The sequence below is a fragment of the Maylandia zebra genome, linkage group LG6 (genome assembly GCF_041146795.1).
Source record: "Maylandia zebra isolate NMK-2024a linkage group LG6, Mzebra_GT3a, whole genome shotgun sequence".
In the NCBI taxonomy this organism is placed as follows: domain Eukaryota; kingdom Metazoa; phylum Chordata; class Actinopteri; order Cichliformes; family Cichlidae; genus Maylandia; species Maylandia zebra.
In genome coordinates this window covers 12,480,079-12,505,400 of record NC_135172.1, presented here as the reverse complement: position 1 = coordinate 12,505,400, position 25,322 = coordinate 12,480,079, and the positions used below count along the sequence as shown (strand labels likewise).

The following is a 25,322-nucleotide window of genomic DNA, read 5'->3' as shown; positions in this document are numbered from 1 at the left end:
GACTGTTATAATCATAGAGTTTGTAAGGTCAGGCATACACTATGTTGCCAAAAGTATTCCCTAACACATCCAAATCATTCAATTAATGTGTTCCAATCACTTCCATGGACACAGGTGTATTAGATCAAGCACCTAGGCATGCAGACTACTTCTACAAACATGTGTGAAAGGACGAGTCGCTCTCAGGAACTGAATGAATTCCAGCATGGTAATGTGATAGGATGCACCAGTGCAACAAGTCCAGTCATGAAATTTCCTCGCTATTAAATATTCCATAGTCAGCTGTTAGTGATATTATAACAAAGTGGAAGTAATTGGAAATGACAGCGAGTCAGCTGATGCTAAGGCTCATAGTGCACTTAAGTCACCAATATCTGCAGTCTGCTGTTGTTACAGATGTCCAAACTTCATTGGTTTCCATGGCTGAGCAGCTGCATCCCAGCCTTACACTGACAAACACAATGCAAAGCGTCAGATGGAGTGATTTAAGCATCTCAACACTGGACTCTAAAGCAGTGGAGATGTGTTTACTGGAGTGACGAATCACACTTCTCTGACTGGCAATCCGATGGATGTGTCAGGGTTTGGTGGTTGCCAGAAGTACTTGTCTGACTGCACTGTGCCAAGTGTAAAGTGTGGGCATGTGTGCACATGGCTGGGCACCAGTGCACAATACAAGGTCCATAAAGACATGGATGAGTGAGTTTGGTGTAGAAGAACTGGACTAGCCTGCACAGAGTCCTGACCTCAACCTGATAGAACATCTTTGGGATGAATTAGAGCAGCAACTGTGAGCCAGGCCTTCTCCTCCAACGTCAGTGTCTGACACCACAAATGCACCTCTGGAAGAATAGTCAAAAAATTCCCATAAACACACCTAAACCTTGTGGAAAGCTTTCCCAGAAGAGTGGAAGCAGTTATAGCTGCGAAGGGTGGGCTGACTATTATATTATACTATCATACAAAAGTCTGGATTAAGACTGAGATGTGACTCAAGTTCATATTTGTGTTAAAGCAGCCGACTGAATGCTTTTGACAGTATGCAGTACACAGTTATTGTGCTACAGGACAGCTGTGAAACTACAGCCTGTGTCTGTTTGGCTGACTGTACCTGTTTGAACTTTTCCCAGTCATGCACGTCCTGGCCGACCAGCACTCCCTGCAGCTCCTCTGGTCGAAACAGCCTCACCAAATCCTGCTCACACACCAGGAAGAAGCCTCGCTTGAACTCCTGGAACAGATTCTCCACTGATGTGTTGAAGGCATGATTCACATAGGCCTCCACAAACTCCTTCCTGTTTAGGAGGGAAAATGTTAAATTAGCAAACATTTCACAGAGACAAAGGTGCTGCAGATGAACCTCACAAACACTTCATGTTTTATATGCTTACTTATTTTGACCTGTCAGTGGCTTTCCAGGAGTTTGAGGATCCAGGTCAACATCTGTTCCATCCCAGATTATCTGTAAATTAGTTATAAATCAGATGAGTTTAGCTGCAAAACCTGAGAATGAGACAGATTACTGATCATCTTCTATAGTAAAACACATACCAAAAGTCCATGTAGAGATTATCCAGAACATCATCTTCATAGTTAGATAAGATATAAGATAATCTTTGATTTTTTAACTTGCGAATAATCTTTCTTGCTGTAAAATGATCGACTTCAAAGCCTTCCCACATTCATGGGTATCAACAACTGCTTCTCTCCTCCTCAGTATGTTACCACTTACCTGAATACGCCACACCAGCAAACTGACAGTAGTGGTTACACTTACTGATGATCTAGTGCACTTGATTAGCACTTGGCTAATACTGACCCTCTTAAATAATTATGGAAATAGTCTTGGATGTCTTAGTTTTTGAAACATCTGAATTTCGGCTCAGTGTGTGTTAAATAAATAATGACCTGGTATAATGTGTTCTGTGCTGTTCATCTGAGGTTGCATTTACCTCATATTAAGACCTACTAAGGACCTGATTGTTTTTAATTATGTCCTGATACATAAAACCTGAGAGCTCACATAACTGCATATGCTCAGAATAGACAGCACACATGGATACAAATTACTGCCTTGCAGCAGCAATCTTCAGACCATCACTATGAGCTCCATACAAGGTTACACTGTTCCTGTTATTAACAGCAGGGGGCACTATCAGCCACAGACTGGGAGCCAGATATGCTCTGCTGGTGCCTCATTGTTACAGAGGAAAGACTCTATAGTGAGAAACAGCTGAGGGGGAAACACTGATCTGGAAACGTCTGAGTGTTACAGAGGATATACATAGCACTGTGGTTCAGTGTCACACAATCACAAACAAATACAGCAAAGTACTAAAAAGGGTGTTGCCTCCAAAGATTGCTTTTACTGGTTTGGAGCTTAGGAGGCTTAATAACAACAGGCATGAATGAAGACAGATCAGAACAGCTGTTTGATCACAGCATCCAGTACCAACACAATCATCCACACTCAAGAGCCTGTTGGCTTCAGAGTCAGCAGCTGAATGTCTAAAATATCAAATGTCATTTTTGGTCCATCAGCTACAGCATGAACTGCTTAAAGTGAGAAGCAGCCTGAAGCCCGACAGATTCATCTTTCCAGACTGAAAATATCTCAGAGTGAACCGAGTGGTGCGTTTTCAGGGTGATCTCACAAAGTCAAATCCCTTTAATGATGTTCTGTCCTGTCTTCCTCTATCAAAAGCACACAAACACTATAAAACATTGTTTCGGTGCTTTGGGGTTTTGTTTTCTACACAGAGGTATAGCACGACTAGACCCTAAAGGCAGGCTGCTCACCTACAACCAGCTCACGAACATCTTTCCAATGGAGCTCGCTGCCCTTCTCGTGGATGAGGGTCACTGTGATCCTCCGCTGGATCCCCTGCAGCAAACATAACAGGAGCTCAGGATCACAGTGAGCACAGCTAGAGCAACATTACGCTTTAAAAGAAGATATTCAACTGTGTACAAAGGAAGCAGTTACCACTGTGTGAGTAATAAGGAAACAACATGTGCACCAATCCTGTACCTGGTGCAGCAGGTAGGTACCATGACAGGGCAGGCCTCCACTGTGATCCACGATGGCTGGGATGTACCTGTGCATGGAGGGAGGAGGTGACACAACATCCCAACTTATAATATTCTTCCTGGAGATCATTTTTATGGTTCCTTTAAAGCTTGTGCGTGAATATAACACTCCAGGTGGATACTCACTCTCCAGTGGGCTCCAGCTCGCTGATCTCAAACCAGACCAGCAGGTCGTACTTGCTGACACACTGACCCAGGTTGGATTTGGTGATGGTGTTCAACTTGGAGGCTGCAACTGGCACACACACACACACACGCACACACACACACGCACACACACACACACACACACACACACTCAACGTTAACAAGTGGGAATTTTTCTGGATTTAAGAGAAGGTGAATAAAAGTGAGCAGTTTTTACTACATGCTTTGGGTGACTAAATGGAGGATGGATAGGTGACATGAAAACACTACTGACCCTTTATACTGAGCCAATAGCTCACACACTTCTATTAAATCTGTCTAAAGAGCCAGTAATCACAGAGGATAGATACTGGAAGAAAACTGAAATGTTAGGAGGAACTAAATCACACATTACAACACCAGTGGCAGCACCCTGCTGTCTCACACATCGGGATCACGGTCCTGTTGAAGCGGGATAATTGCTAAAGCTCACAGTTGCATTCCTCTATACTCAATATGATCGAAAAAACTATTTTAACAAACAATTAAAAAAGGAACAAGTAAAAGATCTACTATAGCCAAAAGAAGACCATTTACAGACTATAGCCCTGTGAACAAGTATTTGCCTCCTTTCTCATTTCCTATCTTATTCCATATTTGTCACACTTACACCTTTCACATCAATACATTTATAACATTAGACAACAATGTCTAATATTCAACGGCAGTTTTCAAGGGCAAAACGCTATCCAAACATACTTGGTCCTATATGAAAAAGTAATCACACAGAAAACCTGATACCTTGTGCGTCACCTCTGACACCAACAGCTGCAGCAAGCGTTTGGTGCTAGAGGTCACATTTGGACTCTGGACCTCTGTTGTATAATGCAATGAATAACATGAACATTTTTAGTAAGGTTTGTTTGCTTGTTAACATTTTTCCCTTTAATGTTTTCATTAATAAAATCCAACCTTGAAGCATAACAAACCAACCTTCTACTTTCTTAAGTTCAAGCAAGTCTACAGTTTAAATAAAGGTCTAAAGTCACAAATATTATTCTGACAATAGAAATCCTAGAATAGTGGTAACACTCTGAATACACATGCCAATATAAATTTATCTCGCTGTCATGTGTTATTTTGCCGGGTTGTTTCCTCCCGTTGCCATGTAAACACAAAATAGTGTATATATATGAATATTTTCAAAAAATGCTCTGTGAGTTCCACATCATAACAGTTATTTACTGAGCAGCTCAGTTAGAACTTGCCACTCACACACTGAGCAGCACTCACTAACTTTCTATTTCTAAACAATTTGTTCACTTTTTATCTCAGGCATGTCTGAAAAGACATCAGATAACTTTTTCCATCGCTTTGAAGATTTGATTCAGAGAAAGCGCACAGGTGGAGATGTAAGTAACTAAACATACTCATTCTTGACTTCTCTGCTGATCAAATGTAAATGTTTCTGAGAGATGTGTTATATTTTGCTGCTTTGCACAGTGTAATTTTTGTGTAAGTCACTGTAGACAGAGCAACTGTCAGCGCTTCACCACAGAGTCCAGGATCCTGGACTTTCACAAAGCTCAGAGCAGTAAGACAAATGTGTTCTTTCAACAGGCAGACACATTGCATATCGCAATGAGACCCAGAGATTATGCTGTGCAACTCCCACCTTTACCTGAGCAATGCGCAGGCTCTCCACAGAGAGTCCAGAGAAGCTGGAACTGTTTGGATGACCCCTTTTGGAATCAGGAGGACCCTGAAAGAAGTCTGAGTAGCCTCAGCTCTGCAGACACACACACACCAAGTGATCTGAGGGCCATTCCTTTCATTGTTAGTCCTGTTGAGATGACACCGCTCACTCCAGTTCCTCCACCTCCTCGAGCAGCTTGTCCATCGCAATTGCGGTTCAAAGGTGATGCTTTTCTGTAGTGGTGACACCTGCTGTTAATCAGTTAGTTTAGATTTTAAAATTTGACACTGTAGATTATCTATTTTAATGCTAAATTACACATTCTTGCTGTCCATTCATTTTATATGCTTTTTTGAAGAAAAAAAAATCAGGAAGAAAAATGTTTATTGTTGTTTTTGTAAGATGTCAATTTGTAGTTATTTAGTTATTTTTTGTCTAAACAGACACGAAGTTCATTCGTGGAATAAGAGTCTTGACAGCAAAAGACAAATTTGGGCCTATTTTGACTCCAAAACCTCCAACAGTTCCCATACCGCAAAAACGAGGACCTCGGCCTGGGACGCTGCTGCCCCGTGCAAAAGTCGTCCCTATAGACAGTAAGTGGTTTTCCTCAGTAACTGTAGAAGATGCTGAATAATCAAACTTTAAATTAAGAGATTTTTTAAAAAGATTTTAATGAACAATTAATCACTGCATCATGCTTCGAATTAGAAGAAATGACAGTTTCTTTTTACTAACCTCGTTGATTATCAGACAAGAAAGCAGACAGTCAGTGCAGTCAGAATAATCCAAGAGAGAGCAGGGTCAAACTCCCGCCTGTAGCTACACCTGTAGAGAGCCTGTCCCACAGCTTTAGTCTGCTGTCTTCATTAGAACTTTAAAATGAATACTAGATCTACTTCTACTGAATGGAGAAAAGGTTCCTGAGAAGAGATTTAATTTTCAGTATAGAAATTTGAGGCGTTTCTGAAGGTACTGTACCATGTTAGAGCATCTTAACATAGAGTCCTTGAATACTAGGCAGTTGTAGAGGATGAGTTACTCTACTTTAAATGACTCCCACCCCTTATTGGAGGATTTCAGCTTCTTCCTGTGGGACAGAGGTTTGCAGCCCCTAAATGCAGGCGAAGTTTGAAGAAACAGCTTTGTCCAAGCTGCTATTTTGTTGTCGTTGTAACAAATGACACATGTTTTTTTTCTATATTTTTTAAAAACTGTATTTATTTATTTACTGTACTTATTTCTCTATTTATGACAGTGCTTTTATCTCCTTTTTGCTGTTTTATATGAATTTATCAGTATAGTGTTGTCTAGTTTTAGAAGCTGTGATTAGGACGTCTATTTAAATTTGTTGATTAAAGATCATAATTAGAGATCATAAGCTGCCTTTGATTTAGACATGTCTGATATTTTTGTAAACACAAAATAGTGTATATATATGAATATTTTCAAAAAATGCTCTGTGAGTTCCACATCATAACAGCTATTTACTGAGCAGCTCAGTTAGAACTTGCCACTCACACACTGAGCAGCACTCACTAACTTTCTATTTCTAAACAATTTGTTCACTTTTTATCTCAGGCATGTCTGAAAAGACATCAGATAACTTTTTCCATCGCTTTGAAGATTTGATTCAGAGAAAGCGCACAGGTGGAGATGTAAGTAACTAAACATACTCATTCTTGTCTTCTCTGCTGATCAAATGTAAATGTTTCTGAGAGATGTGTTATATTTTGCTGCTTTGCACAGTGTAATTTTTGTGTAAGTCACTGTAGACAGAGCAACTGTCAGCGCTTCACCACAGAGTCCAGGATCCTGGACTTTCACAAAGCTCAGAGCAGTAAGACAAATGTGTTCTTTCAACAGGCAGACACATTGCATATCGCACAGAGACCCAGAGATTATGCTGTGCAACTCCCACCTTTACCTGAGCAATGCGCAGGCTCTCCAGAGATAGTCCAGGGAAGCTGGAACTGTTTGGATGACCCCTTTTGGAATCAGGAGGACCCTGAAAGAAGTCTGAGTAGCCTCAGCTCTGCAGACACACACACACCAAGTGATCTGAGGGCCATTCCTTTCATTGTTAGTCCTGTTGAGATGACACCGCTCACTCCAGTTCCTCCACCTCCTCGAGCAGCTTGTCCATCGCAATTGCCTGTTTTCTCTGCTAAACATTCAGGAGCAGGTCGGTTCAAAGGTGATGCTTTTCTTTAGTGGTTACACCTGCTGTTAATCAGTTAGTTTAGATTTTAAAATTTGACACTGTAGATTATCTATTTTAATGCTAAATTACACATTCTTGCTGTCCATTCATTTTATATGCTTTTTTGAAGAAAAAAAAAATCAGGAAGAAAAATGTTTATTGTTGTTTTTGTAAGATGTCAATTTGTAGTTATTTAGTTATTTTTTTGTCTAAACAGACACGAAGGTCATTCGTGGAATAAGAGTCTTGACAGCAAAAGACAAATTTGGGCCTATTTTGGAAAAACTGCAGCATTTCCAGGATGGGATTGTAACCTCACCTGGACACACAGTACCAACCAAAACATTTACTGCAGTAAAGCCTTTGACTCCAAAACCTCCAACAGTTCCCATACCGCAAAAACGAGGACCTCGGCCTGGGACGCTGCTGCGCCGTGCAAAAGTCGTCCCTATAGACGGTAAGTGGTTTTCCTCAGTAACTGTAGAAGATGCTGAATAATCAAACTTTAAATTAAGAGATTTTTTAAAAAGATTTTAATGAACAATTAATCACTGCATCATGCTTCGAATTAGAAGAAATGACAGTTTCTTTTTACTAACCTCGTTGATTATCAGACAAGAAAGCAGACAGTCAGTGCAGTCAGAATAATCCAAGAGAGAGCAGGGTCAAACTCCCGCCTGTAGCTACACCTGTAGAGAGCCTGTCCCACAGCTTTAGTCTGCTGTCTTCAGACGACTGGTAAGAAACGTAGTAAGGAGACATTAAATACTGCACAGAAACAGTGCTGCATAATGTGGCTGTGTTATTTGTGGTGTTCCTGAAGTCGTGTTCAATGTTGTGTTGTGTAAATACAGGATTAAGAAAAGACAGGGCTTGCAAACTATTCAGTCTCTGGCAAAGCACCACTCGGACATCCTGAAGACTAAACTACATGAAGTGTGTCTGGTCCTCATTGAGGAGGTATTGCACACTTTATGTTTCTTATATGCGTTTCATGCAGCTAGTTTCCCTTCAAGTGCATACTACAGCCTCAACTGATGATTTTCACTCACATTTTAGGTGAAAAACCAACGCTCAGCAATAGCCTTTGAGGCCATACATGCCATCAATGAGCTCTACATTCAGCTCCAGAGAACAATGGACCCAGAAGTTGAAACAACAGGCCGAGCTCTATTGCTGAAGCTTGCAATGACCAACAACAACTTTCTACATCAGGAGGTCAATCTGGCGCTTGATGCCATGGTGGAAAATTGCAGCCATGGACGGATTCTGAGCGCTCTGTTTAACACAGGACTGACGTAAGAGGAGAGAAGAAGCTGTAGTGATTTTATTAGAAGACATGAAAGAGAGATCATGTTCACTGAGTTGTGTGTCTAATATTGTCCTTGCTCAGCCATCGCTGTGTTGCAGTGAGGAATAGCACGGCTCAACACCTGCACCAGCTGGCTGACAAACTTGGAGCAGCCGTCACCCTGAAAACAGGAACCTTCACTGAAAGATTTCTAATTGCTGCCTCTAGAATGGCAGGGGATGCTGCACCTGAAGCCAGGTGGGTACTTTTAAATGGGTTTGAAGTGCATCAATGTTTTATTTTCTGTGAGTTTACACAATTAATGAAAATTAATGACAACTGTAATCTTCCACAGGTACCATGGGCGAACAATCATTGAGAAACTGACCCTTCACAAGGACTTTATGAATTTGTGGGTGAAGATTGTCCCTGAAAAAGACAGGCGTCCTGTGGAGAAGAGCCTGAAAAAGACAGGCGTCCTGTGGAGAAGAGCCTGAAAAAGACAGGCGTCTTGTGGAGAAGAGCCTGAAAAAGACAGGCGTCTTGTGGAGAAGAGCCTGAAAAAGACAGGCGTCCTGTGGAGAAGAGCCTGAAAAAGACAGGCGTCCTGTGGAGAAGAGCCTGAAAAAGACAGGCGTCCTGCGAAGAAGAAAGAGCTTAGGGAGTTCCTGTGTGTCCAGTTGACGGACAAGGGGACGCACAGGTGGAGATGTAAGTAACTAAACATACTCATTCTTGACTTCTCTGCTGATCAAATGTAAATGTTTCTGAGAGATGTGTTATATTTTGCTGCTTTGCACAGTGTAATTTTTGTGTAAGTCACTGTAGACAGAGCAACTGTCAGCGCTTCACCACAGAGTCCAGGATCCTGGACTTTCACAAAGCTCAGAGCAGTAAGACAAATGTGTTCTTTCAACAGGCAGACACATTGCATATCGCACAGAGACCCAGAGATTATGCTGTGTAACTCCCACCTTTACCTGAGCAATGCGCAGGCTCTCCAGAGATAGTCCAGGGAAGCTGGAACTGTTTGGATGACCCCTTTTGGAATCAGGAGGACCCTGAAAGAAGTCTGAGTAGCCTCAGCTCTGCAGACACACACACACCAAGTGATCTGAGGGCCATTCCTTTCATTGTTAGTCCTGTTGAGATGACACCGCTCACTCCAGTTCCTCCACCTCCTCGAGCAGCTTGTCCATCGCAATTGCCTGTTTTCTCTGCTAAACATTCAGGAGCAGGTCGGTTCAAAGGTGATGCTTTTCTTTAGTGGTTACACCTGCTGTTAATCAGTTAGTTTAGATTTTAAAATTTGACACTGTAGATTATCTATTTTAATGCTAAATTACACATTCTTGCTGTCCATTCATTTTATATGCTTTTTTGAAGAAAAAAAAAATCAGGAAGAAAAATGTTTATTGTTGTTTTTGTAAGATGTCAATTTGTAGTTATTTAGTTATTTTTTTGTCTAAACAGACACGAAGGTCATTCGTGGAATAAGAGTCTTGACAGCAAAAGACAAATTTGGGCCTATTTTGGAAAAACTGCAGCATTTCCAGGATGGGATTGTAACCTCACCTGGACACACAGTACCAACCAAAACATTTACTGCAGTAAAGCCTTTGACTCCAAAACCTCCAACAGTTCCCATACCGCAAAAACGAGGACCTCGGCCTGGGACGCTGCTGCGCCGTGCAAAAGTCGTCCCTATAGACGGTAAGTGGTTTTCCTCAGTAACTGTAGAAGATGCTGAATAATCAAACTTTAAATTAAGAGATTTTTTAAAAAGATTTTAATGAACAATTAATCACTGCATCATGCTTCGAATTAGAAGAAATGACAGTTTCTTTTTACTAACCTCGTTGATTATCAGACAAGAAAGCAGACAGTCAGTGCAGTCAGAATAATCCAAGAGAGAGCAGGGTCAAACTCCCGCCTGTAGCTACACCTGTAGAGAGCCTGTCCCACAGCTTTAGTCTGCTGTCTTCAGACGACTGGTAAGAAACGTAGTAAGGAGACATTAAATACTGCACAGAAACAGTGCTGCATAATGTGGCTGTGTTATTTGTGGTGTTCCTGAAGTCGTGTTCAATGTTGTGTTGTGTAAATACAGGATTAAGAAAAGACAGGGCTTGCAAACTATTCAGTCTCTGGCAAAGCACCACTCGGACATCCTGAAGACTAAACTACATGAAGTGTGTCTGGTCCTCATTGAGGAGGTATTGCACACTTTATGTTTCTTATATGCGTTTCATGCAGCTAGTTTCCCTTCAAGTGCATACTACAGCCTCAACTGATGATTTTCACTCACATTTTAGGTGAAAAACCAACGCTCAGCAATAGCCTTTGAGGCCATACATGCCATCAATGAGCTCTACATTCAGCTCCAGAGAACAATGGACCCAGAAGTTGAAACAACAGGCCGAGCTCTATTGCTGAAGCTTGCAATGACCAACAACAACTTTCTACATCAGGAGGTCAATCTGGCGCTTGATGCCATGGTGGAAAATTGCAGCCATGGACGGATTCTGAGCGCTCTGTTTAACACAGGACTGACGTAAGAGGAGAGAAGAAGCTGTAGTGATTTTATTAGAAGACATGAAAGAGAGATCATGTTCACTGAGTTGTGTGTCTAATATTGTCCTTGCTCAGCCATCGCTGTGTTGCAGTGAGGAATAGCACGGCTCAACACCTGCACCAGCTGGCTGACAAACTTGGAGCAGCCGTCACCCTGAAAACAGGAACCTTCACTGAAAGATTTCTAATTGCTGCCTCTAGAATGGCAGGGGATGCTGCACCTGAAGCCAGGTGGGTACTTTTAAATGGGTTTGAAGTGCATCAATGTTTTATTTTCTGTGAGTTTACACAATTAATGAAAATTAATGACAACTGTAATCTTCCACAGGTACCATGGGCGAACAATCATTGAGAAACTGACCCTTCACAAGGACTTTATGAATTTGTGGGTGAAGATTGTCCCTGAAAAAGACAGGCGTCCTGTGGAGAAGAGCCTGAAAAAGACAGGCGTCCTGTGGAGAAGAGCCTGAAAAAGACAGGCGTCTTGTGGAGAAGAGCCTGAAAAAGACAGGCGTCCTGTGGAGAAGAGCCTGAAAAAGACAGGCGTCCTGCGAAGAAGAAAGAGCTTAGGGAGTTCCTGTGTGTCCAGTTGACGGACAAGGGGTTGTTTGGTGAGCCGGGTCCTGCGGGGGAGGTTGAGCTGGGGGCTGTTGCTGGTGTTTCTGCCTTACACCTTATTGCGGTTTGCACTGCTCTGAAGAGAAAAGAAATGACCAGGGAGGGTACATCTCCTTCCCCAATAATCCTTCTACAGACAAACTCTCCTACCTGGGGGGAGGTGATGGCACCCGAAAATGATAAAGTAGATAAGGAGTTTAAGCCGTTTGTGTCAAACGGCTTTGTTTCCTTGATAGGAGAAGATCGGCGGACTCCTGTCAGTATTTTGCGAGACACTGGTGCGAAACAGTCGCTCATTCGTGAGGGGGTCTTACCGTTTTCAGCTCAATCCTGTTGTGGGGCGGATGTGTTAGCCTGGGGAGTTAGGATGTGTGTAATACGGGTTCCTTTACACTTGGTGCAGCTTTCATCTCAGTTTTTGTCTGGTGAGGTTAAGCTTGGGGTGCGACCCCAGTTACCGGTTGCAGGTATTGACATCATCTTGGGAAACGATCTAGCTGGCGGCACAGTTTTTCCGTCGCCAGAAGTAGTTGATATACCACTTACAAATAACAGTGGTTTCGATCGTGCCACATCAAAGGCTGTTCAAACCGTCAGTGTAAAGACATTTAGGCAGAGGAGAGGTGCGAGTGGATCCCAGCAACAGCAGCAGCAGAATAGGAGGCAGCCCAAGGGGACGAGAAGAACAAATATTCAAACCACAAGGGTCACTGAAGCCACCATGCAATCAGACCCAAGTAGAGTCACTTTTCAGGACAGTCAGCAGCAAAATGCTGAAACCAGGCCACCTGCTAGAAAAAGACAAGGACCTCGACGGCACAGGAACCGCAGAAGAGGCCAGCTGATGGTGGCTAATGCTCCATCTCCCACCCCTTAAATTTGACACAGACTTTGATTTTGATTCCTCCAACGCGCAATTCATTAAGGAGGCGCTTGAGAAGAAGTTACAGGAGGGGCTGAATCTAAAAGATGGGAATTCTGAGGGAAGAGAAAAGGTGGGGTTGCAGCTGAGTTCGGGGGAGGATCATTTTGGTCCAAAGTGCTACTATGACAAAGCAAAGTCTTTCTTTGACAACATCTCATCTGATAATGGGCTCAGACTGACGTGGGCAGAGGAGCGAAAGCGCCATCTGGAGACTTTTGGTGTCCCTGGGCGGTTCCTGAGGGGCCAAGGATTCAGAGGTGGACGCCAGTGTTTTGGGGGCGGGTGCAGTGCTCGTGCAGGAGGATGAAAATGGCATTGACCACCCAGTCTGTTTCTTTTCTAGAAAATTTCTAAAACAGCAACCAGCGCCTCATGCGTTGGTCCTTACTCCTACAGGATTTCAACATTGAGATCCGATATATAAGAGCTTAGAGAATGTTATGGCTGATGCCCTCTCTAGGTCGTAAATCAAACATCTTTGTGTGGGGTTGGATGTTTGATTTTTTTTGGGTGGGGGAAACTGTTATGACCCAGTGATGTGTTTGTTGGTGTTGTGCCTCCCACCGGAGGATGGCTGGCGGTATTTTCCCTTTTTTCTCTCCTAGGAGGTGGACACCTGGGCGTGGCTGCTAGGTATCTGGGTGGAGTCTCTACATATCTTCGGACTGGATAATTGATGGACCACCTCCAGTACTTAACGTCCGGATGACAGTCACCTGGGAGTGCTTTTTGGAACCCCGTTGACTCGGTCAGTTGTGTGTTGTGTCATTGTAGTGCAGGCTGTGTGTGTGTCTGTTGCTGGTGTTTTTGCCCCACTGAAAAATCTCCCTTCTCCACCTAGCCCTTCTGCGGAGGAGCTGCGGGTAACGCTGCGCATTAAGGAGGTGGAGCTAAAGAAACAGCAGTTGGAGGTGGAAGCTATGCACTTGAGGATCAGGGCTCACCATCCAGTCACCATCCCCGCAGGCACCCTCCCCGGAGTCATTATCCCCGCAGTCGCCATCTCCGCAGCCACCGGCCTTGATGCCAGGTGGTGGCTTTGATGTGAGTAAACACATCAAAATGGTGCCGGCGTTTCGGGAAACTGAGGTGGATTCGTATTTCACAGTGTTTGAGCGTATCGCAGGTGCGCTGCACTGGCCAAAAGATGTGTGGTCTCTTCTACTCCAATGTAGATTGGTGGGGAAAGCTCAAGAGGTGTGCACCGCTCTTTCTCTGGAGGACAGTTTTGACTATGATATGGTGAAGGCTGCTGTCCTGCGTGCTTACGAGCTTGTGCCAGAGGCTTACAGGCAGAGATTTAGGAATGGGGAAAAATCCGCCAACCAGACCTATGTGGAGTTTGCCAGAGAAAAGAAAACTCTGTTTGATAAGTGGTGTCATGCTACAGCAGTAAAAACCTTGAATGACCTGGGTGAGTTGGTGACGTTGGAAGAGTTTAAAAACCAACTACCAGACACTGTGGTAACCTACTTAAATGAACAGAAGGTTACGACTCTCGCCGCTGCTGCTATACGGGCTGATGAGTTTGTGTTGACACACAAAGTGGTGTTTTCGGTTCCTGCTCACAGTTTTCCGTCTTCCGGTAGCCCGCCCAGATGGTCTCCAAGGGGCACCCGCCGTGCCATCCCCTCATCCATTGAGAACCGCGTGTGTTTTTTTTGCCATGAGCAGGGAGTTGTGTGTTGTGTCATTGTAGTGCAGGCTGGAGTATTCACGTGTACCTCTAGCCTTGCCATGTAAATAATTGTAAATAAGTTAACAAGTGGCGGTCACTTTTTGTTCCTTTGCTGTATAACTTTCATTGTCGCAGCCTAGTAGCCGTGAGAAGCCGTTTTCTTTTGTTGAACAAGTTTTCTCCTGTTTTTCGTTAGATAGTTAGTTAAGTGACTTGTCTTTTGTTTTGGCTTCTTTTTATTTTGGTGTAGGGAAGAGTAGGGATTGTTTTATAGGGAGTTTTGTTTATTGTTTTGGCATTGCTCACTGCCGATGAAAATAAATGGCTGCTTAAATACTTGAAAAAGGTGTCGTTGTTGGGGTTTGTGCGTGGGTGGGAAGTGAGTGGGGCAAACTATTTGTTACGTTTATTTACTTGCCGGGACCAGAACGTAACAAGAGCCTGAAAAAGGCTAATAATTACAGGCAGCAGGTCAGCATCCAGACTAGGCTCTCCTCTCCAGCAGGGCCTGGGTTCCCCAGATGTGACAATGCAAGTCCTGACGAGTACAGAGGAGAAGAGTGGCTGCTACAGTAGCAGCAGCACTCTGAGGCTAAGCTGGGAAAGTCGTTGGAGGTTCAACCATCATGACCACAGACAGTCCCAGTCGCTCTGCGGGAGTAAACTTCTCCATCTTCAGGACTACAAACTATTTCTCTGAAGGACAATATTATTTAGATTTACATTAATTATTATTACATCATTCTTATTATTACATTATTTGTATTATTTCATTATTATTATCACATTTTTAAGATCCTGAATGGACAATGAATGAATAAATCCCTTTTTTTTCATCTGAATTAAAACGGCACTTTGGTTGCACATATACAGTTTCTGTTTTTCTGTCAACAAATATTAATACATTCTTAGTTCTCTTGTTTTCATTTTTAACCCATGATTTTGAATTTTTATCAGGATTCAAAGTCATTTTTATAACATAAAGAAATATTAAATAAATACTAGAAAGCGAAAATTTCAGAAAAATTTTTAAGCCTGCCTATGCTGCTGCTAATCAGTGTAGTTTGCCATTCATACGGCTACAGAGAGCAAAACTCAGCAGAGCAGCCATTCTCCACCATGAACTATGGTAAAAACAAACACCGCTCGCGCCTCACAGATGACAGCTTACAGTTTTGTGTAAAGATGAGGTGACTTCGTACAGCCCCGATTTGCAGACGCTGTGCACAGAGGTTCATGAGCAGAAGTCCCATTGTACCACGGCAGACCCAACAATGTTTGCATGAACACGCTTTGAAGCATTACGTTATGGACCACTTTTCACACATGGTTGGTGTACCCACACAGCCGGCTGTAGCTTTTCAACTCACAGCCCAACACACACCAAAAAAAAACCAGCCGAGAGAGCACAGACTTTACGCCCGTGGGTCCACCTCCCCTGCAGCGGCACTGCAGACCACGCCCTGCCACACACATCAAACACGTAAAATAAATATTTATGCACTTTTGCATTCACTTTTTGTTTTTTGTTATTTTTACACAGTGTTCTGAATGATTAACAATGGTCTACAGCCAATCTTGTGTATTATTATACAAACTTTGGTTGTAAGATTCAGATAACTATTTAATAAAAGGTAAATATTTTATATGAGAGCAAGAAAGAAAAGTATATCTTTGTGTCCCCCTCTCCCTGTTAATGCCCTACCTGGCCCCCTGGCAAAAGCTTTGCTAGATCCGCCCCTGCACAGTTACCAGCTGTCAGCTACACAAAAAAAGGAGCTTGGTGTTATTTGTCTCTCAGAAACAGTTGATAACTTTCCTTCAACTCATTCATGTCACCTAAAAGGTAAACCTGTTTCTCCATCACCAGTTCAGCTCTGATGATTCAGTAAGGACATCTCCTGGTTTCGACCAGCCCTTTTTTACAGCTGTGGCTCCAGCAAACATCAGCTGATACTAGAAATTAAAATTAAATGAATTCTAACAACAGCTGATCAAGCTTAACCGTGCTGCTGTTGTTTAGCGCAATGAACAAACGAGAGAAAAGCCGATCATTGATCAGTTTCATGATTGAAGTTTCAACAGGCGAGAGAATGACAGGGGAGGCTGTCATAAAGTTCAACATCAGTAACTTAGGTGCACACAGCTGTCGTGCTAGCTAGCACGCAGAACGAGTTATTGTAACTGTCAGCACAACGAAAATAAACTACACCTAAACTCGGTTTATATCTGACCCAAATAGAGTGCAGTTCGTAACTTCTTACCTGAAATTCAGTTCACCTCACGCTCGGACCGGCAGCAGCCTGCTTCTCCTGCCTTCGGTTTCCCTTATCCACGATTGAGCTCCACGTTAGCCACCACCGGTCGATCGGCGGCCGCCTCGCCACCGGTGTATGTGTCTTTCCCTGCATAGGAGGGTTAGTGGTTAATGTGCTGCCCATTGTGTTGGATTGTCAATGCAACCCTCTTCTCCCACTCTTCACACACTGATAGCAACACCGCAGGAGAAATGCCAGCACAGGCATCCATAGTTTCAGGTGCTGCACATCTCGTATCTTCACACCATAGACAATTGCCTTCAGATGACCCCAAAGATAAAAGTCTAAGGGGGTCAGATCGGGAGATCTTGGGGGCCATTCAACTGGCCCATGACATGACCAATCCACTTTCCAGGAAACTGTTCATCTAGGAATGCTCAGACCTGGCACCCATAATGTGGTGGTGCACCATCTTGCTGGAAAAACTCAGGGAACGTGCCAGCTTCAGTGCATAAAGAGGGAAACACATCATCATGTAGCAATTTCAAACATCCAGTGGCCTTGAGGTTTCTGTAGCCAAGTACAGGATAGGGTAGGGGAAATTAAAGTAAGATGGAGAGAATGGGCCAATAGCTAGATTCGTAGGAGGGATAAAGTGAGTTGCGTGGAGAAGAATGACTGGAGCCACAGGTAAAGTTGCTATGAATTGTATTAAACTATTTAGCAACAATTTAACAGCATTTCATGAACAGGAATGAAAACATAAAATAAAATACAGTGACAGCAATAATAATAACAGTCAGAATCCTATCTCAGCTCAGATATGTCAGTCTTGCCGGCTTAATAGTCAGTGTTCAGTCAAGTCAAATCCAATAGGTCAAAAGTTTGTGATTGGTGCGATTTCGTCCTACCGCACTGTTGCAATTGTTCATGAGAGAAGAGCAACCTGCCCTTCTGGGCCAACTCAGAATGGCTGTGGTTCGGTTCAAAGGGAAAGGTTCGCCATCTTCCTCGTCAGGAAGAGATCCAGGTCTCACGATCCCATAAAAAAACCTAGCCTGTAAACAACAGGACTATTACTAATTCAGTTCACACTCTAATGATATACATGGCCATGTGTAAATAATGTAAGTGCTATAACAAAACAAGCACAAAACATTAATTCTAATTTCTAACTATAGTCTATACAGTGCATCTTAATCATGAATGCAATCTTTAAGTCACAATCAGCTTATTCTATCATCAATGTGCACATTTCTATCAGAAATCAGAAATAAACCATAAACTATGGTAGATTTTTTTTACAGTATTGCCCTTTAACTGAATTAAAGGAGCATTGCTTTACACTGCATAGCAATGAAGCAATATATTATTTACACTCAATGTACAGAATAAAATTATGAAAAGAATATACAAAAACCCACAGGCTGTAGTTTTACAGTATGTGGTAACGTATCAGCACAGTAAGAATACACACAGACATCTATCCAGTGCCGCTCGAGCATCAAATGTAACAAAATAAAGTAGATTCATGACCTTTAAGATCAACATTAACTTATTCCATCATCTAATTTTAGTGCATTTAATATTCAACAAGTAATACTAGAACATCATCAGCACACAAGCTGAGTGCTCAAAATGGCTGAACTCCGTGAGAAACCCCGTGTCACTACCCGATCCGTACCGGAAACCCGATCGGTACCCCGCATGCGCGAATCTTACGTCACTTCCTCTCTGCCAACATTGCGACATCCAATATATTTGAATGATACGGTTAGCGCCCAGTTAGCTCCTAGCATTTCTCAACAGCTCTGCCTCCTTTTCGACTTCCCGGGACATTTAAACAATGAATAATCGGTATACAAAGAAATTCATGCTTTTCTCCTCAACAGAGAGTGTCCCCCGATTGAGCAACAGCACTGTAAAATAAGGAGAATGGCGCCTAATTACAGAGTTAATAATGCAGACTTTGTAATATCTCACGTGTAGATTCAGCAGCCAGATGAAGTGTTTACTGACAATTGACAGTGATAGCGCACATCATAATCATCACTATTCCAACAATCCTCTCCTCACAGACAAGCATAAACACACTCGACTATCGCTAAATCAAATTTAACACACGTTTATAATGACGCTAATTCAGTTTATAATAGGGTTTATTCGCTCGGTCAGCAGGTGACGGTATCCTCGTACACTGGGGAGTACACTGCCATTAAACGAACAGAAGAAGAAGAAAACATCTGCACATGCGCGGTACGGATCGGGTAGACTCGATTTGTACGGTCAGACTTTACACATGCGCAGTAAGGATCGGGGAGTCCTGATCCGTAACTATCTTTTTATTTTTCGTTTTTGTCTACATTGTACTGAAATGCTTCATTATTGCAAACATTTTAAGATATACTTGTTATTCTTAACATCTTAACAGATACTCTGACCTTTAACTATCGTAAAACGCTATGACCGGAAGTAGAAACCTTTCGCGCATGCGGGGTACCGATCGGGTTTCCGGTACGGATCGGGTAGTGACAGTGACACCCCGTGTGTTCTCCCACAGTGAAAACCTGGTCGGGGGGGCGTTCCAAGATGGCCGAGTAAGTACACGCTTACTGCCGAGCTTAGCAAATGTAACCTTATAATACGGTAGCAACACTGTGTCAACTCAGACCTTAGAAGCTTTTACGGTATTTAAGCCAGAAAAGGACTGATTTTGATCAATTAAGAGATAAAATGTCACAGCGTGACAATAAAAGACCCTCGTCTAGCTCCAAGACGAAGCTACTGCTAAAGGCTAATGCTAGCCAAACAACCGGGTCAGTGAACCCACTGCTTGACAACTGCCATGACTATACGGCTCTTTCACTACCTCTCCCAATAACTGAGGACGTAATGGACGAGTTTCCACCTCTACCCGTCTCACCCAGCCAGTCTCCGGCGCCAAAGAAAGCGATGCATTCAAAGGGAGATAGCGTGGATATTGTTGAAACTCTATCAAAACTAATAAACGAAAGAATGGATAACCTTGCACTACAGATTGACGGGATCAGAAAAACTGTGGACTTTGCATGCGAAGAGATAAAAGATGTCAAATGCAGAGTGGGCACATTGGAGCAGAAAATCTCCAAAGAGGAAGAGCGTATGGATAAAAACCAGCAAAGAATCACAGATCTCGAGCGATATTCCAGACGGTGGAACCTCAGGCTGTTTGGTGTCAAAGAAGAACAACAGGAGGATACATGGAAGGTTGCTGTTGAGATTTGTCAGGCTACGTTGCCTGAATGTAAAAACCAACTTTATGACACCATTGACACCGTACATCGGGTCGGCTCCAAACGCCCAAACAACACCAGTCCCAGACCTATTATCATCCAGTTCATCTCCCGCAGAACCAGAGATAGCCTGTGGAAAGCAGCTAAGACATCTCCATTCTTAAAGGAAAACCGGGACTTGAAGTTTGCTGAGGACCTTTCCAGAGAAGAGAGGGAGCGCCGGAGCAAGTTGTGGCCCATTATCGAGAAGGCTCGCAGAGAAAATAAAAAGGCCTATTACGTTGGATGCCGGGGTTTTGTTAATGGGACAGAAGTTTTCCCGTCTTCAGAATGAGAGGTGAATATGGGGGAAGCTAAGGAATGGAAAAGACCCTACAATGTTGCACAGTTGCTTGGACTTGGTTGGCTGTTTTTCATTGATCCTTCTGGCGTTTTGGATCATTAAGTCTATGCCTCATTTATAGTGTGAGGACACTTTAAGTTTCAGCACCAGAGTTGTATCCTAAAAAATATTTCGTGTATTTCTGCCGAGTTATTTTCATCCTTGCAATGCTCGGTCCCTTAGTGAGGTTTATTTTTTGTTAAGCACACAATATTGGTTCTTTAAATTTCTAGCTGTTTATTTTTTGTTTTCTTAATTGTCATTTTCTATTGTTTTTCCTAAATGCCAGGGGGTTGAGACAGATCTGTAAACGTAAAGCCTTATTTTTGTTTGCTAAGAAATATAAAAGTCATTTTTGTTTTTTCCAAGAAAGCCATTCTGTATCTGCTGATGTGAACTTCTGGAAGTCTCAGTGGGGTAATGATGTTTGGTATTCGCATGGCACAGAGAGGTCAGCTGGGGTCACAACTCTCAAAGGTAGCTTCGAAGGTATTGTTCTACATTCAGATTGTGACTCTTTGGGTCATTATATTTGTCTGATAGTAGAATACAATCACTCCATTTTCATAATTGTCAATTTATATGGCTATAATACCAAACCTGAAAATGATAATTTAATTGACTCTTTAGATACAAGGATTAGTTTTTGGCTCTCTAAATATCCCAGTTCAAACTTAATAATTGGAGGAGATTTTAATGTTTCACTAAATGACACTATAGACAGATGGCCACCAGCACAACATTTTAGGAATAATTTGAGATTGGAAACATTTATGGATAAATTTAATGTAACTGATATTTGGAGAGACAAATTTCCTGATGATATATCTTTTACCTGGAGTAACCGTTCTGGTTCAAGGAAATCACGTATTGATTTCTGGTTAATATCAAGTAGTCTATCAAAGGACAGTGTTACGGTCAATATCCTTACAACTCCACTTACGGATCATAGAGCAATATATATTAATCTGCAACTCTTTCCTACTATTGCAATTAATAGATCCTCCTATTGGAAATTAAATAGCTCGCTTCTGAGCCATACAATTGTAAAATCTGAAATTACACGACTGTTAAAACACTTTATACACAAGGCTAATATTGAGAATTCCTATAGCACAAACTGGGAAATTTTTAAATTTGAGACAAGTAAAATGTTGAGACAGTATGGGGCAAAAATAGCTAAGTCAAGGGCAGCAGAAGAAGAAAATCTAATTGTTCAAATTTCCGCAATATATCAACTCCCACCAGACGAGGTCTCGGAAGAGGATAGATTACATCTTAGGTCCTTTCAATCTAAACTGGATGAGATTTACCGCCAGAAAGCTGAAGGAGCTTTCGTTCGTTCAAGAAAAAGGTGGATAGAGGAGGGAGAGCAGAATTCTGCTTATTTTTTCCGCTTAGAAAAACATAGATCTAAAACCAATACTATTCATAAATTGAATATAAATGGTACGGTCAGTGATGATGCAAAAATTATCTCTCAATTTTGTTGTAATTTCTACTCAAAGTTGTATGGATCCAATTATAACGCAAAGGTCGCTACCCAATTTATTGACTCTGTAAACAATGTTAAAATGATTAAAAGTGCTGATAGGCTTTTTTGTGACAGTCCAATTACTGAAAAAGAGATATTGACATCTATTGAATTTCTTAAAAACAACAAATCTCCGGGCACAGATGGGCTGGTGGCTGAATTCTATAAATCATTTTCTTGTCAGCTTGCACCCTTTTTGTTGCAGGTTTATAATGAAAGTATTGAAAGGGGCACTCTTCCTCCCAGCCTTACTCAGGGACTTATTAGACTCGTCTTGGATATTCTGGACTACTCAGCATTAATATCTGATGACTCATTTATCCTTCTCCTGGACTTCTATAAAGCCTTTGACTCAATTGAGCATGAATTTATATTTCTTACACTTCAGAAATTTGGTTTTGGTGATATCTTCTGCAGAGCTATCAAAACTCTGTATTCCAATGCTAATAGTTCTATTAGAATGAAAAATGGCACCACTTCTCGTTTTAGTCTTAATCGAGGTGTACGCCAAGGTTGCCCGATTAGCCCTTATCTTTTTTTACTTTGCACCCAAATTCTTGCCTCTCATATTTCGAATAGCCCTGTGAAGGGTATAAACATAGCAGACAGAGAGATTGTCATCAGTCAATTGGCAGATGATACCACAATTTTTCTTAAAAATGCTAGCCAAGTGCCAATTGCTTTAAGTGTAATAGAGGATTTCTCAAAAGGGTCTGGATTGGTCCTAAACTTAAATAAATGTCAGTTATTACCTGTCAAAGAGTGTAATGTTCAGAGTATTTGTAATATAACAGTTAAAAATGAAGCAACATATTTAGGTCTGATTATCTGCAAAGATACAAAAGACAGAATTTTACTAAATTTTCCCCCAATTATTAAAAAATCTCAAACCAATTTAAATCAATGGTTGCAGAGAGATTTAAGTTTAAGAGGAAGGGTATTGCTCTCAAAAGCAGAAGGTCTGTCTCGACTGACTTATGCAGCAATTTCTCTGCATGTGGACGGCAAAACTTGTAAGGATATCGACCGAATGCTCTTCAACTTCCTTTGGAAAAACCGGACACATTACATCAGAAAAAGTGTATTGATGAATGACTATGAACACGGTGGTCTCAATGTTTTGGATTTTACTACTCTAAACAATACATTTAAGATTAATTGGGCTAAACATTTTCTTAAAAATCCGGTATCCATTTGGAATTTTATTCCTCACTACATTTTCTCTAAGTTTGGTGGTCTAAGTTTTATCTTAGGTTGTGATTATAATATAGATAAGCTTCCAGAAAAGCTCTCGATGTTTCATAAACAAGTTCTATTAGCTTGGTCCCTTATATATAAACACAACTTTACACCCCATACGTATTCAATTTGGAATAATAGGAACATAGTGTATAAAAATAAATCATTATTTTTTTCTAGGTGGGTTGAGAAACGGATTGTTTTAGTGAATCAGCTGTTTAATCCTAATGGGCAGCTCATGTCCTACTCAGAATTCTTAAACACCTATAAATTTCCAGCCACACCCAAAGAATATGCCATATTATTTGATGCAATACCTACGGGTATTATAATGCTTTTTAAAGGTATTCAACCTTGCATATCATCTGTTTCTCTCCCCAACCCTTTAGATTCACACATAGGAAGAATCTGTCTAACAAACCACAGTAAAAGTAATAAGAATATTCGTGCTTTGTTCCAGACAGAATCTCTAACTATCCCACATGTGGTCTCTTATTGGAATTCCTTTGTCAGTGACATTAACTGGAAAAGAGTATGGTCAATTCCTAACAAGTATCTGGTAACGAATAAAGTGAAGGAAGTCTCATTTAAAATATTGCATAAATTTTATCCTGCTAATCATTACATGACAAAGTTCAAAAGGGACATAAATGTGAACTGTGGATTTTGTGGAAGCCATCCTGAGACTGTGCAACACCTCTTCTGGATCTGTTCATTCGCTAGAACATTTTGGAAAGACTTCAGTAGATTCATTGCTGGACATCTCTATAATGACTTTACTGTGAAATGGGAAAATGTTGTATTTTGTTTCTTTCGAAGGCAAAAAAAAGAAGATGTTTACTTTATAATAAACTTATTAGTTATCTTAGCTAAATTTTATTTTCACAAATGCAAATACAGTAACAAAAAACCTAATTTTAAACATTACTATAATGATGTTTTATGTTACATAAAATTGATTAGTGGATCACTTAACAAAAAGGCTATGAAAACTATTACTATTTGTAGTAATTACAAATTATTTGAATGTTTGTAATTCTTTGTATTACACCCCCTGGCATATGTTAATTTTGTTCTGATTGTATACATGTTCTGTATACTGTTTCTTAATAAAGTTTAATGTTTAAAAAAAAAAAAAAAAAAAAAAAAAAAAGTGAAAACCTGGTCAGCTACAGCTGCAGCTATGAGCATTAGGCTAGTTAGCTTTTCAATTAGCCTGATTCGCCCAGTCCCAGTTTAACTCACCAGCACACTTCTAATGTTCAACTCTCAGAGAGGATCTTGTCCACTTCATCCGCTCCCGCGCAAATATACAACATTGAAATTGGGCCATTATATTCCCTGTTAACCTCTTGTTAGCTTTTTAGCTTCAAGGTTAGCTTAACAGCTTCTGACTCACTGCGATGGTTTCAAGGTCCGAAATGTTCACAATAAATCAGGTCCGTTTCTCCAAGGTCCATGCAGATCTCCGGTATGGATATTTGCTCAATTTATCAAGTTAATAGTTATGTTCCAGCGAAAAGCTTGGCGGTGAAAATCAGCGATGGTCTCTTGCGCCTCCGTCTCTCTCTGTGTCTGAGCAGGTGACAGTACAGAGCAGGGGAAGGCGGGGCTTGTTCCTTCCTAACCAGTAGGGGTGTTACTGTAAATATACTCTTTGGGTTTTATTCTTATATTTATAGTATTTATCTTTTACTATTGATTTACTTTAGCTCAACTCAGTGATTAATAGAGTAATGATAAATCCCAATTAACAATACATGTTGTTGTGCATTACTGAGCCGTGTAAACTCACTGGGTTACATTTCCATTGATGAAGAATGGACCCACTATCGTTGTACCCCATATACCACACCAAACCATCACTTTTGTTGTTCCAACAGTCTTGGAGGGATCCATCCAATGTGGGTCAGTGTCAGACCAATAGCGGTGGTTTGGTTGGTTAACTTCACCATTCACATAAAAGTTTGCCTCATCACTGAACAAAATCTTCTGCGTGAACTGAGGGTCCTGTTTCAATTTTTGTTTTGCCCATTCTGCAAATTTTGTGCGCCGATCTGGGTCATCCTCGTTGAGATGCTGCAGTAGCTGGAGTTTGTAAGGGTGCCATTTGTGAGTAGCTAATATCCGCCGAAGGGATGTTCGACTAATGCCACTCTCCAGTGACATGCGGTAAGTGCTACGCTGTGGGCTCTTGCTGAATGAAGCTAGGACAGCCACTGATGTTTCCTCATTAGTGACAGTTTTTTTGTGTCCACATTTTGGCAAATCCAACACTGAACCAGTTTCACAAAACTTAGCAAACAGTTTGCTAACTGTAGCATGGGAGATGGGTGGTCTCGTAGGGTGTCTTGCATTGAAATCTGCTGCAATGACCCGATTACTGCGTTCACCAGATATCAACACAATTTCGAACCGCTCCTCACGTGTTGACCT

General features: G+C 41.6%; 2 protein-coding genes and 1 long non-coding RNA gene across 4 annotated transcripts; 2 read left to right on the top strand and 1 right to left on the bottom strand.

Annotated features, from left to right (window-relative positions):
* Nucleotides 1-1,117: 1,117 nt before the first annotated feature.
* LOC143418941 (uncharacterized) lies at nucleotides 1,118-24,480 on the bottom strand. Of its 2 annotated transcripts, none has more exons than XR_013098887.1 (7): nucleotides 24,132-24,480; nucleotides 16,466-16,606; nucleotides 3,217-3,325; nucleotides 3,032-3,098; nucleotides 2,800-2,884; nucleotides 1,392-1,462; nucleotides 1,118-1,295 (listed from the first exon to the last, which is right to left on the bottom strand). It is a non-coding gene; the product is annotated as an uncharacterized LOC143418941 (long non-coding RNA). The 2 variants fall into 2 exon arrangements; XR_013098888.1 differs by having other exon boundaries at nucleotides 24,286-24,480.
* On the top strand, nucleotides 4,842-9,561 carry LOC106675015 (uncharacterized). Its single transcript, XM_076884670.1, has 11 exons — nucleotides 4,842-5,134; nucleotides 5,356-5,508; nucleotides 6,494-6,570; nucleotides 6,779-7,109; nucleotides 7,333-7,572; nucleotides 7,730-7,853; nucleotides 7,970-8,075; nucleotides 8,175-8,413; nucleotides 8,509-8,664; nucleotides 8,762-9,117; nucleotides 9,326-9,561. Exons 1-10 carry the CDS (start codon nucleotides 4,858-4,860, stop codon nucleotides 8,901-8,903), a joined length of 1,845 nt encoding a protein of 614 aa, XP_076740785.1. The 5' UTR covers nucleotides 4,842-4,857; the 3' UTR covers nucleotides 8,904-9,117; nucleotides 9,326-9,561.
* On the top strand, nucleotides 10,464-11,623 carry LOC143418940 (TOG array regulator of axonemal microtubules protein 1-like). Its single transcript, XM_076884675.1, has 4 exons — nucleotides 10,464-10,622; nucleotides 10,722-10,960; nucleotides 11,056-11,211; nucleotides 11,309-11,623. Exons 2-4 carry the CDS (start codon nucleotides 10,800-10,802, stop codon nucleotides 11,448-11,450), a joined length of 459 nt encoding a protein of 152 aa, XP_076740790.1. The 5' UTR covers nucleotides 10,464-10,622; nucleotides 10,722-10,799; the 3' UTR covers nucleotides 11,451-11,623.
* Nucleotides 24,481-25,322: the final 842 nt, after the last annotated feature.

Coding starts and splice junctions, on each gene's coding strand:
- LOC143418940 (XM_076884675.1), top strand. CDS start 10,800: ATGGACCCAGAAGTTGAAACAACAGGCCGAGCTCTATTGCTGAAGCTT. Junction 10,961..11,055: donor CTGTTTAACACAGGACTGAC/GTAAGAGGAGAG, acceptor GTCCTTGCTCAG/CCATCGCTGTGTTGCAGTGA. Junction 11,212..11,308: donor GATGCTGCACCTGAAGCCAG/GTGGGTACTTTT, acceptor AATCTTCCACAG/GTACCATGGGCGAACAATCA.
- LOC106675015 (XM_076884670.1), top strand. CDS start 4,858: ATGAGACCCAGAGATTATGCTGTGCAACTCCCACCTTTACCTGAGCAA. Junction 5,135..5,355: donor ATCGCAATTGCGGTTCAAAG/GTGATGCTTTTC, acceptor TTGTCTAAACAG/ACACGAAGTTCATTCGTGGA. Junction 7,573..7,729: donor AAAAGTCGTCCCTATAGACG/GTAAGTGGTTTT, acceptor GTTGATTATCAG/ACAAGAAAGCAGACAGTCAG.